This window comes from Nelumbo lutea, chromosome 4 (genome assembly GCF_056320005.1).
Source record: "Nelumbo lutea isolate HS-2025 chromosome 4, American lotus-T2T, whole genome shotgun sequence".
Lineage (NCBI taxonomy): Eukaryota > Viridiplantae > Streptophyta > Magnoliopsida > Proteales > Nelumbonaceae > Nelumbo > Nelumbo lutea.
In genome coordinates, this window is record NC_142687.1 from 90,138,016 (window position 1) to 90,149,990 (window position 11,975).

The following is an 11,975-nucleotide window of genomic DNA, read 5'->3' on the forward strand; positions in this document are numbered from 1 at the left end:
TGGGTTCATCATTGCTTTTCTCCATTTTTCAAACAAATCAAGTACAAAACATTTAATCAATAAATTTCCACAGTTTCAAACACGTGTTATTCCACTTCGATTGCATCTGAGAGCATAATTGACCATCTAAAATCTGGATCCAGTTGTCGATAGAAAAGCATCGTGTCATTCAGGATTAAGCAAATCATTTGCATCTTCTCTTGCCCAGAAAATAATTCTCTATTTTGAATATGTTTTGGATTAAAATGTAGCGATTTGTTTCTTCATTGCATTCAGGCATGCACTGTTTCTGTTAATGATTGATATTAAAAAAACACTATGTAGAACAAATCATCTGAATCGACTGTGGTAAGCGATCAGAGCCAATATGTGAACTGGCCATCATTTATTCGTTACTACAAGGAAAAAGAAAAACAAAACATGCTCTTCTTAGTTGGAAGAGTTAAACTTGATACTGCAACGTTTTCACTGTTCAGTGAACTACAAAATTTAGATCCTAGAAGTTGCTACAGCCTACAGAACCACTAAAGAAAAAACGAAACTGAAAAAATATGCATCAGTTAGCGTCCATTAGAAGCAAAGGCCACGGATACTGCAGCAAAAATTGCTGTTGCAGAAGATAGCCATGCCCAGAAGTTCCTCTTCTTCTGTGCTGTCAGAGAGTTGTGCAGTAATTCCAGTTGCCGGTTCATGTCCTCCGCCTTTTCCTCCCTATTTCTGAATGCCTTCTTGATCGCTTCCAGCTCTGTAACAAAAGGTAGAATTTCCTCTTCTATACTCTCTGAATTACCAATAAAATCTTCTTTTCCATCTCTCTCTTTACCTTGGGAGCCATAAATCATGGTTGCAGTGTCCTTTAACATGGATAAGGTTCTCCCACAAAACCCATCTGCAGATTTCACCTTCATGTGCAATTCCTTCAGACCTTGTTGAGCTTCTGCCACTGTTCTTTCCATGAATGCTTTGTTCTCCATCAGCAGTTCAATGTGGTTTTCCTTTTCTTTCTTTTCCACAATCAGGCTATCCCTTTCCATGCTTATCTGCATGAGCTCTCCTTGGGTATCCTTCAAGTTCTTCTCTAATCCCACAATTTCAATCCTCATGCTTGATGCCACATTTCTCTCTTGCTCAAGCTCCTTCATAGCATCATCCCTCTCAACAGTAATATGCTCCAAAGCATCTCCCTGACTGATAACCTTGTGCTGGAGTTGGTTATTTTTTTCTGTGTGGTCGTCACATGACCTTTGTAGTTCGGATGTAGTGGCCCTAAGCTCACCCGCCTCTTTGTGCAGTTCAGCAATCTCAATTTCCTGCTTAATCTTCACCTGCTCTATGTCAGCCTTCTCTTTAACAATCTCAAGCATCTTTCTCCTCTGCTCCTCTAATTGCTGCAAGGACTCCTCCAAACTTCTCATTGTTGAAGATTTTTCCTCCATTAACTGCTTAATACTTGTTTCTGCCTCCCTTTTTTCTTCCACCAATGCGTTGAGCTCCTCTCTTAAGTGCCCCTGCTTTTCCAAAGCATCAGCATTCCTTTTCCCCATCTCAGAAACTTCCAGTTGCAGACTCTCTTCATGCTTTCTTAGGATGGATATGGTAGAAATGAGCTCGCCTACTTCTTTCTGCAATTCGGTTATTGTAGCTGCCTGATTAGTCCTCTCCAGTTCAATCTGCTCCTTCTCAGCAACAAGTCCTCTGATCTCCCTCTCCGTATCTTCAACTAACCGTGATGACTCCTCTAGCCTTCTCTGTAAAGAGCCCTTGTCACTTAGCAAGCATCCAAGGTCCCTTTCTCTTTCCTCCTTTTCTTCCAGTAGTCCTTGGCGCTCTGTCTGTAATTGCCGGAGCTCGTTTTGAGTCTCTACATAGTTCTTCTCCAGTTGAAGGAGTTCCGACCTCAGACCTTCTACCTGCAGTGTCAGGATATCAAGATCCTTCTGAATCATATCTTTCTCAAGAAGGACACGATCAGAAGCATCTCTCTCACGACTAAGATCTGCAGTGAAGGCCTCTACAGATTTCTTCAAAGAGTCAATCTCACGGTCCCCATCAATCCTGGCCTGTTCAATCTGATCCCTCTCCCTAACAACATCAGCAACCGCTTTCTTCAGTTCCCCAAGTGTTCCCACCATTTCTTCCTTCTCTCCCAGGACACCATCGCGCTCTACTTGTATCCGTCGAATCTCGTCACGAGCCTCTTCATTGCTCTTCTCCAGGTTTTCCACGATCGACCTCAACTGATCCACTTCCTTTTGTTTCAAATCAATATCCTTACTTGCTCTTTCCTTATACCTACTAAAATTGTCACTGAGCTGATCGATATCTCTCTGCTGTTGTGTCAACTTTATCTCCATAGCTTCTCTCCGTCTCTCCTCGACTCTGACATTCTCTTCCATCTTAGCTTTGAAAGCAGCACTCTCGGCTCTCACTTTTTCATTCTCCCTCCGAATATGGCTCTTAAGCCGCTCCGCTTGTTGGTGGAGTTGAGAAGAGACGAAAACCAGAGTAAGGCGCTGCTCGATCTCGGCAGCTATCATCTCATCTTCAAAGAGTTCATTCTCGGCCGTCAATGTCTGCTTCTGGGCAGCCGAGCGAGATATCTCCGATTCAAGGGCTTCTTTGGACTGAAGAAGAGAGTCGACCTGTTGCCTGCGCTCGACAGTCTCTTTTAGGAGAAGAGCATTGAGAGATTTCAAGCTGGCGAGCTTCTCCAAGGGGTCCTCCATGGTATCGCGAGGTTTTTCTTGAGGCTTCTTCTCTTCCTGGGACGGGGGGAGATCTACGGGAGGCTTCTCTTGCTTCGAGGCCTTCTTCTTCGCCATTTGATTGTCCGAGTTGCGAGGAACGACAAAGGCGAAGGGATTGGAGATGAGAGGTTAGGGTTTTCTTTCTGGCTAGGGTTTTTCTTTTCTATTAATGGTGCAGAAGTTAGGCAGTTGAAGTCTTTGAAGATAAGAGAGGGGCTGAGAGAGTGAGAGAGTTTATTTCAAAATTTTAAATGCTGAACCCAACGTTCGAGGAGTTTCCGGGTGTATTAGAAACTCTGGGTGGAATTGTACCCGGATCTGCTCCTCTCGAAGCGCTCCTTACACTGACCTCACAGGCACATTCCACCGTCTATTGCGAATATTATGAGACTCGATGTACGGTCAAGATATGATGTGAATTCGGTGTGAGGTACGATGTGTGAGGAGCAGATCTGCTCTCCCCAAAACCGTCCATCCCAACCGTGTATTGGGAACATCTCTTAATAATAATTACAGAATACTGAAAATGGGGGAACGGATCTGCTCCTCACATGCACATCCACCATGCATTGGAAACATCTTCAATGAATAATAACATATAAGTACGGTAGATGTTCCCAATAAATGGGTACGATGTACATGTGAGGCACATGTGAGATGTCCATCTGGTCTTGAAAATGGGGCATTTTTCGGGCACAGATGTGAGATCAAATTAGTCCCCCATAGTATCCCATAGCATATCCCCGCATCCTCGCCGTGTATTGGGAACATCTCTATGATGATAATGTCATCATCGGGTATTGGGAACATCTCCCTATGATGATGATATTATCATCGAGAGATGTTCGCAATTCATAGCGAGAATGTGTTGTGGGGGGCTGATTCGGTCTCCATATGTGAACTCCCACGTTTGTTGATACGCAACCCATGGTTAACTGTTAACTTGACACTTGGATTTAGATTTTAGATATTCTCATAAGAGGATTTTCATACCGGCCACATTCCATCCTTCACTTTTTTTGGGTAAATTTTTAAATTAGCCTTATGGTTTAGTTAATTGACTAATTCTACCCTTACTATTTACATATTGTATTATAGTAACTTAAGTTTTCCCTCTATTGTGAAAAAAACTTGGGGTAATTTAAGACAATATGTAAACAATAAGGATATAATCAATCAATTAGCTAAACCAGAACTGACCAGCCTAGTTCTAACATCTTAAGGAGTGTTTTGTGTGTGGATGAGAAATTGGAGGGTGCGGACTGGTTCACACCACACCTTATGCCAGGGACCAATCCACACCACACCATAGTCCACAATTGTTTTGAACAGTGGACAAATTGTGTGGTCTGGACCAGTCCACACCCACAATGGCGTTCTTCAGGTGTGGTGTGGACTACTCCACACTATACTTTTTGATTCCATATATGTCATATGCATTTACAAATGATCTGCACCAACATTTTTAAAAATGACTCAGAAACGGAATCATTTTGGCCACTGGTTTCCGGATCGACGGTCCGACCGTCCAATTCGAATGGACGCCCTGTTCTAACAAACAGATTAAAAAATAAAAAAACAATTAAAAATAAAAATGGTAAAAACCCGTTGAATGGGTCGATGGTTTGATCGCTCGGGTCTATGGGTTGTTGACTTTTTCAATGGTTTTTGGCCAATTGGGGTAAAATGGAACCACTTGCCTAGACAGTTCCAGGCTGAACGGTTAGGACCGTCCAAGTCAACGATGGTTTAGAAACCTTGATCTACACAGTTAATCATAAATATCTATTTTTTGTATTTTATATGATAAATATATTGAAGAATGCATCAATGAATTAATATTAACCAATAAATATTAATTTTTATAAAAACAATAGTAAAATAATTAAAAAAAAAAAGTAAAATAATTAATATTTTATGCACCTTCAATACAATCAAACTGACATTAATCAGAACCCAACAAGAAATTAATATCTGGGCTATCTGGGCTTCCATCTTCTCTGAAGATAGCTAGAATTCTTGCATTTAATGAAGGATGGGAGTACAAATTGACCATATTCTCCCTTAAAAGTTCAATTGAAGTATTCAATCTGTACAATCGCAGCTTAGAATTGGGCTGAATTAAGTTCAGCTCTTTGCAATTCCAAAACCGATCCATCCTCAACCAAGTTACACCACCTGGTTGAAGGTGGGAAGTCTTATCCTCAATACTTGTTACTGTGCTTGAAATCTATTTAGTGTGTCAATTGTTACATGGCACATCTAGGCAAATGGCCTTGGTGATTTCCGATGGAACCATACATCTTGTGGGCTTCTTATGGTTTGAACAGCAAATCAGAAACAAATAGATCAGCAATTTTTTTTTTTCAGTATAGGCCACTCTCAAATCTTTGGCAGGGTATTGCTCATATCAGATATTTTTCCTGGGAACATAAACCAGATTAGATTTGACTTGACTTTGGTGGGTCAATAGCACATTGGATCCTGTTGCCCCTTGGCTTCCAACTTTCTTGTGAGCATTAGTGCCCCTTGGAACATCAATGTTTACAGACCCTTCCAAGGAATTGAGTACATGAGTTCTCTTGTTGAATCTCTCTCTCTCTCTCTACCTAACAATCACATGTAGTCCCTTCCCCTGGTTTTTTCATGGCCAACCCAAATTGTTCTTCCAGATAATTTAGTCCAGGCACAAGGATCAACACTGTTCAATTGTTGGGAAGATGATTTTGGATTGGATTCTAATTTTACCAGAATTTGTGGGAATTAAGAAAGAAACTTTTTGGGGAATTGGAAATCTTGGGCTTTCCTAGAGAAAGACTTTGGCTCTCCACCATCTCACTTTTCTTTTCTTTTTTTTTCTTTTTCTTTTTTAATTTTTTGAATCTCTTTGTGGGTGCATGACCACTTGCAACCTACTAAGAAAAAAAAAATTGAAGATGGCTTTATATCTTGCTGAGTGTTTTAAAATGCAGAGGCATGATGCAACTAGATCCACTATCCTAAGGTGTGAGGAGTAAACCAGAACAAAAGAAGTATAAGCCCCTCTTAGAAATGAATTTTTAATTAATAAATAATTAAATAGAAAATAAAACAAATAGAAAAATATAGTAAATATCCCACAATACAAAAACTATGAGAAATTAGAAAATTATATATTTGCTATAAGCCTCCTCAGCATGAGGTATCATCAGCCATCAATATATTACTTTTAAAGTTGAAAATCACTAGTTCAGAATTCATAAGTGTCTCACATCATATTCAAATGAATGTAGAGCATTGAAAGCAACCAAAACGGGTGTTTCAGATGAAGTACACTGAAAACATGCTGTTAAATACTTGGATATATACAAACTTTGCTAAGAAAAAATAAATGCAAGAACATTGCTGCTGAAAAGAAGAAGAAGCAGAGGTGGAGCCCCTTTCTCTGACAATCACATTAAGAATTAAGAGGAAGAGAATGGATGATTAGATCCCTGTTCCTCGAGGATTGATTTCTTTGTAGGTGTTCTTCCATATCTCACTTCATTTTCCTCTACAAGTCTCTCCTCATTGTTTCTTGTTCTTAATATCCAACTCTAGGTTTGTTGCATTATTTGATAATGAGCAGGACTGTCAGTGTTATGTTACTTTTCTTATGGTAGTGTATAGCAGGAGCATGACAAAATGGTGCTTTAGTTTTAATTTTTATTATTTTATAACAAAATATCGGGCATCAGATTAGATGCATGCATGTGTAAAATGTTATGTTTTTTGTATGTTCCTCTATACAGGAAGTGTACATGCCATGCATATGTCCACACTTTTTGAATGCACCTTAGGGTGTTTTAATAATGTCTTGCCTAGTCACCTTCTTTTACAGTCTAATTTGTAAGTGACCAGTCACTTGTAGCACTTTTTCTTGGGGTTACTTAGAGTGAGAGTGATATTTTGTTGTGAGTCTAGATAGATCATCCATGTGATATTTTTCTCTCTATTCTTGTGGATGTAGGCTACCGAGCTGAACCACATTAAATCTTGGTATTCTCTCTATTTCTTCTTATTTTCTCTTTGATTTGCTATTCTATTTTATGTTAGTTTGATACATCCGAATTGTTATGCAAGAGAGAAGAATAGAAGCAGAAGAAGAAGAAGAAGAGAGAGAGAAGAAGAAGAAGAAGAAGAAGAAGAAGAAGAAGAAGAGAGAAGAGAGAACTAAGAGCAAAAGATACTACTGGCGGTATAGCTTTTTCAATATATATACTAGGGCGATAACTAAAATAAGAAAGAGTAAAAGTATAATAGTACCCCTGCGGTACTATGCATAGGAAAAATAACAGCTATTAACACTCCCCCTCAAGTTGGGACATAGATGTCAATCATGCCCAACTTGTCACATAAATCATGATGTCGTAAGTGGTGTAGTCCTTTTGTAAAGATGTCTGCAAGTTGATCCTCAGAGCTGACATAGGGAGTACACACTTCCCCTGTGATAACCTTCTCTCTGATAAAATGCTTGTCAACTTCGATGTGTTTGTTGGATAGTTTTGTATGCTCTTAGCTTCAATCAGAATGATGTACTTTATGAGTGTATTGTAAATGAATAAAAGTGCATATTTGATTCATGTTCCCTTGGTATGTTTTTGTGTAATACCCTTAAATTGGACACTTAATGAGACTCATGTTAGTTTAGAATGTTTACAGCCAATGGGTCAGTCTGGGGAGACCTATCCTGATAAGGCTGACACTGTGGTGCCACCAAGTCGGTTGGGGTGGCCTGTCTCAGCTGCTAGGATGAGACCCTAGGCACATTTAGTGTAGGATTAATTGAATCTTTGAACTGGACCAGATTTCTAGTATTGCCCTGGACCTTGGAGATTGATGGGCAAAACTGGAAAGTTACACCTGACCCCTAGACTCGATTATGATACTGTACTAGGTGTTGGATTGGGCTGTCTTTGATATACCAATCGGTGAGATCCTTAGCCAGGGTCAAAACGTGGGTATGTTGGACAATCTGAGAATTCATCTGAGTGGGTGATCATAGTGACAGGATCGGCCCCTTTATCGGACAAAGGTAATGATCGGGGATGCACTCTCACTCATGGAAACCAAGACTGCCGGTAGCCGATTTCAATTGTTGAGATTTGTTTTGCAAAGTATATTTTATATGAGATATAAAAGTATATATACATTATGATTTCTAAAATGTTTGCAAGAAGGTTTTTATTCCCGGGATTCATACAAGTAGAGAGTGCAACACTGTTCCTTGCAGCCGAGGGAGAGGTCCTCTCTTGTCGGGCAGTGTTTGATCATTATGGGCTGAGAGGTTATGTGTAAGACCATTGAGGGTAATACCTGATGGGCTAATCTTGCATCTGCCCACATTCCCTGGGTGTTACAAGGTGGCTTGGCCCAGGGACCACTTAGGGTAAGTGTTGGGCCCATAGAGCCCATTTGATGGGTTTCAGGGGGTGCATTGTCCATAATAGTGTATTCGGCCAGGCCTTGTGACAAAGGCTGGGCCGAACCCATGTGGCTGATGTGTAGATCAATGCTTGGGTCCCATGCCATACAAGGAAGCCCAACTGGGCAGCAGTTAGGAAGGTTAAGTGAGCACATAAGCTTAATGGGCCTAAAGCCCATTTCAAATTGGGCAATTTAATTAGTTAATTATGGGGCGAATTCTGAGATGGATTAGCAGATAGGATAGGGTCTTGACCCTATCTACTCAGAGAGTCCAGATCTGAATCATTCAGATCTAGAAACCTCCTAATGAGATTAGGAGAAAGCTAATCTAATATGTAGATAAGATAAGGGTTTATCCTTATCACCTAGAGAGAGGGCTAATCCAAATATGATTTGGATAATCAGCTCCTAATTAGGAGCTGATCTTTTAGGTTAACAAAAGAAGGAGGGGGCGCCATCCTTTAGGAGACAGAGATATTCAGATCCTCTTTAGTGCTGAAAAACACAGAAGAATGAATTAAGCAACCCTGTAGAATTCTTTCTTGCCGCCTCCTTGTTCTTGCCGCCCTATTTTCCAGTTCAATCTCCAGTTGTGGGAGAAGTCAATGTTCGATCTTGACATCAGTTCTTTAAGGAAGAATTGATAGGAAGCTGTGCTCACGTGCCATCCTACTGTTTCTTGCAAAGGACAGAGTTCTTGGGGAAGAACACTGCTAATTTTGCTCCATCCTGCACTGCGCCATCTTCAGTGAGAGTAGTCTTTGGATCCTTCCTTAGGTGTGAACACCTTTGTTGGGGGATACTATTTCTCCGTATCAGGTATAATCCTCTCCTACTCCTTTTGGTTCAGATTTGGTTCAGTTTATGATTCAAGAATGATCATTGAAAATATGATTTTTTAAATAGGGAATGTGATTCTTAGTTGAAGGGAGAGAAAAATTTTTGAAAATCGCCCCTTTATTCCCCAAGATTTGGGCGTTCATACGATGGATCTCTCATCCCTTCAGTGGTATCAGAGCCATGGTTCAAATCTTGAACCAATTTGTTTCAAACCTGAACCTGCGCAAATGGGCAGAAGGCGTTCTATCCGATTTGCGCAGATATGGGTTTTGGGAAATTTGTTCCCAAAATTAATGGGCGAATAATCTGAAATTAATTTTATATAAATTTGATTATTATTTAGAACTGTTCTTTATGATTTTCTTGATTTATGGGTTGTTCGTAAAAGAGGAGATCGGAATCTTGATTTGCGCAGGGAACTTGCGATTTTGCAGATTTTGAATTGCTTTATTACATTTGGTCTGTAAAATATTATTATTTTTTAGACTGAATGTATAGGTATTCGATCTTATGTAATTATTAATAGAAATTATGATTTCTGTTTATTTTAATTTTTGATCGAAGATGGCGGCACAGAAAATGAGATTTCACAGAGAAGGAGATTTCGCAGATGGAAGAATTACAATCTGTGTTTTTCAGTTTATGAAACTGCAAACTGTGATCTAACCTCTATTTTGCAGGATGGATTGTGCGAACAACCCTGTTTGACTGATTCTTGATTTTCTTTTATCAGTATTTAATTTCAGATTTTTTTCTTGAATTAAAGATTTAATTAAAGGTCAAACCCTAAACCCATTCGAACCAAGATTGGTTCAAACTATTTGGACCGAATCTAGGGATTAATCAATGTTGAAAGTCAGCCCTAATTTTTCCACTAATGGGCTTGAGGATTGATATTTAATTAAATGGTTAATTCGGCCCAACCTGTAAAGGCCCAGCTTTAAATAGTTAAAACTGCTAAAAGCCCACTTAACACATAAAGCTATATGGGCTGAACCATTCGGCCCATATACCTAGATAATATTAATGGTTAATATTATGAATTTAAAATGTGCTTCAAATGGGCCTTATAGATGATTAATTGATTGGATCAATTTATCCCTACATGAGATGTATGGATGTGTGATGTGCTACGTACATGGGCCATAAGTGCTTGGCCCATTCTCAATCGACAGTGGCTCTTGCGCACACCATGGCTGAATGCACATCATTGCCATGGTGTCCCTTTTGGTCATTGGATGACCTCGCTTAGTGGTGAGCCCCACACCTCATCAAGAGGTTACGTGCGGAACCTATCCGATTTAGGCCCACCGAAATCTGACTTTATGAAAGTCAGTGGGAGCCACTTTGGTTTGACCTAGATCAAATTAGGGCATAATTAACTGTTCCCTCTAGCTAATATGAGTGCATGTGATAGGGAGATTCATATGATGAACTCTCTAAAGGCCTTCCATCATTAGCATGAGGATGGGTCCTTCAGTAATGAGGAAACACACCAGAAAATGGATTATCCATTTGCTGTTGGGCTTGTCTGAGTGTTTCATAAGATGATAGGGGAGTTATAGACCGATGTGGGAGGGGCTTCACCAGAAAATGGGAACTCTCTCACGGTACCTTGGCGTTCACAAATATGATGGGTAGCACTCACTAGACAAAAATGTTTACCTGAAAACGACTCTGAACCTTGTCTGACAGAGGCCAAAGGGAAAACTCATAGGATGAGTGGATATGATCCTTCACAGAAAGGTGGTGGGGTTATGCAGTTGAAACAGCTGGCTCCATGCACCTTATGTGATTTCCCACATTTCCAGAAATAGCCCGTAGTCTCCGTCACTGAGAAAGGAGGGAAATCTCAGAGATGAATAAATGGAAATAGAACGTAGATTAAAATCCATATCTATGAAATGAACATGAATCAAATATGGTTGTGGATTGATGTTTTCTCTTTTATCAGAAAATGGCAAACGGATCATTTGCAAAATTGCTTGATGACAACAAGTTGAAGGGCCCAAACTATGCCAACTGGTACAAGAACCTTATGCTGGCCTAGCTTCTGAAAAGTTAGATAAAGTGGCAAAGAATCCTACCGCGGAGCATCCGGGTGATAGGGTTTCTGTGGCCCGAAAGAGAGACTATCAGGAATGGGAGGAGAAAAACTCCCTTGCCCGGTGTTACATCATTGCCTCCTTGAACAACCCAATACAGAGGTAGTTCGATCAAATCGAACTTTCCAAGGACATATTGGACAATCTCAGGACGATGTATGAAGAGCAAAATCGTTCTACTCGACAAAAGGTCTTGAAACAATTCATGATCGCACAAATGACCAAGGGCCAACAAGTTCACGACCATTGTCTTTGGATGATGGGATACATCAATGAACTGGAGGCTCTTGGATCCGGACCTTGTGACCCAGATAGATGCTATCCTTAATTCTTTGCCTCCTTCCTTTAATCCATTCATCATGAACTATAACATGAACAAGCTGAATGTCAACCTGCAAGAGCTCAACAATATGTTGCAAAGAGCTGAAGAACTGATTAAAAAGGATGAGCCCGTAGCTATGCTTGTTGAAGCTAGCAAGACAGGCAAGAGAAAGAGGAAGGCAAAGAAGCCTCAGAAGAAAGCCACTAAGGGCAAGAAGCAGAAGAAAGACAAAGCATCGGATGCTTGTCACTTCTACAAGAAGATCGGCCACTAGAAAAGGAACTGTCCTGCCTACCTGGAATCCAAGAAGGGTAATTTTGAAACTTGTGTTATAGAAAATAATCTGTTGGTAGCTTCTACGTCCTGGTGTATTGACTCTAGGGCTTCAACTCATGCATGTAACTCACTGCAGGGGTTCAAGGTAAGCAGAAGGCTGAGTGAAGGGAAAGTCACACTCTACTTGGGGACTAATGCAACTGTTGCAGCCGTGGCCATAGGAACCGTGGAATTATTTTT

General features: G+C 40.3%; 1 protein-coding gene across 1 annotated transcript; it reads right to left on the bottom strand.

The window, feature by feature from the left end:
- Positions 1-321: 321 nt before the first annotated feature.
- Positions 322-3,003, bottom strand: LOC148861710 (uncharacterized). The gene has a single exon (XM_088982178.1). It carries the CDS (start codon positions 2,820-2,822, stop codon positions 561-563), a length of 2,262 nt encoding a protein of 753 aa, XP_088838304.1. The 5' UTR covers positions 2,823-3,003; the 3' UTR covers positions 322-560.
- Positions 3,004-11,975: the final 8,972 nt, after the last annotated feature.

Bases quoted from the DNA above. Each gene is read 5' to 3' on its own strand.
- LOC148861710 (XM_088982178.1), bottom strand. From the start codon at position 2,822: ATGGCGAAGAAGAAGGCCTCGAAGCAAGAGAAGCCTCCCGTAGATCTC.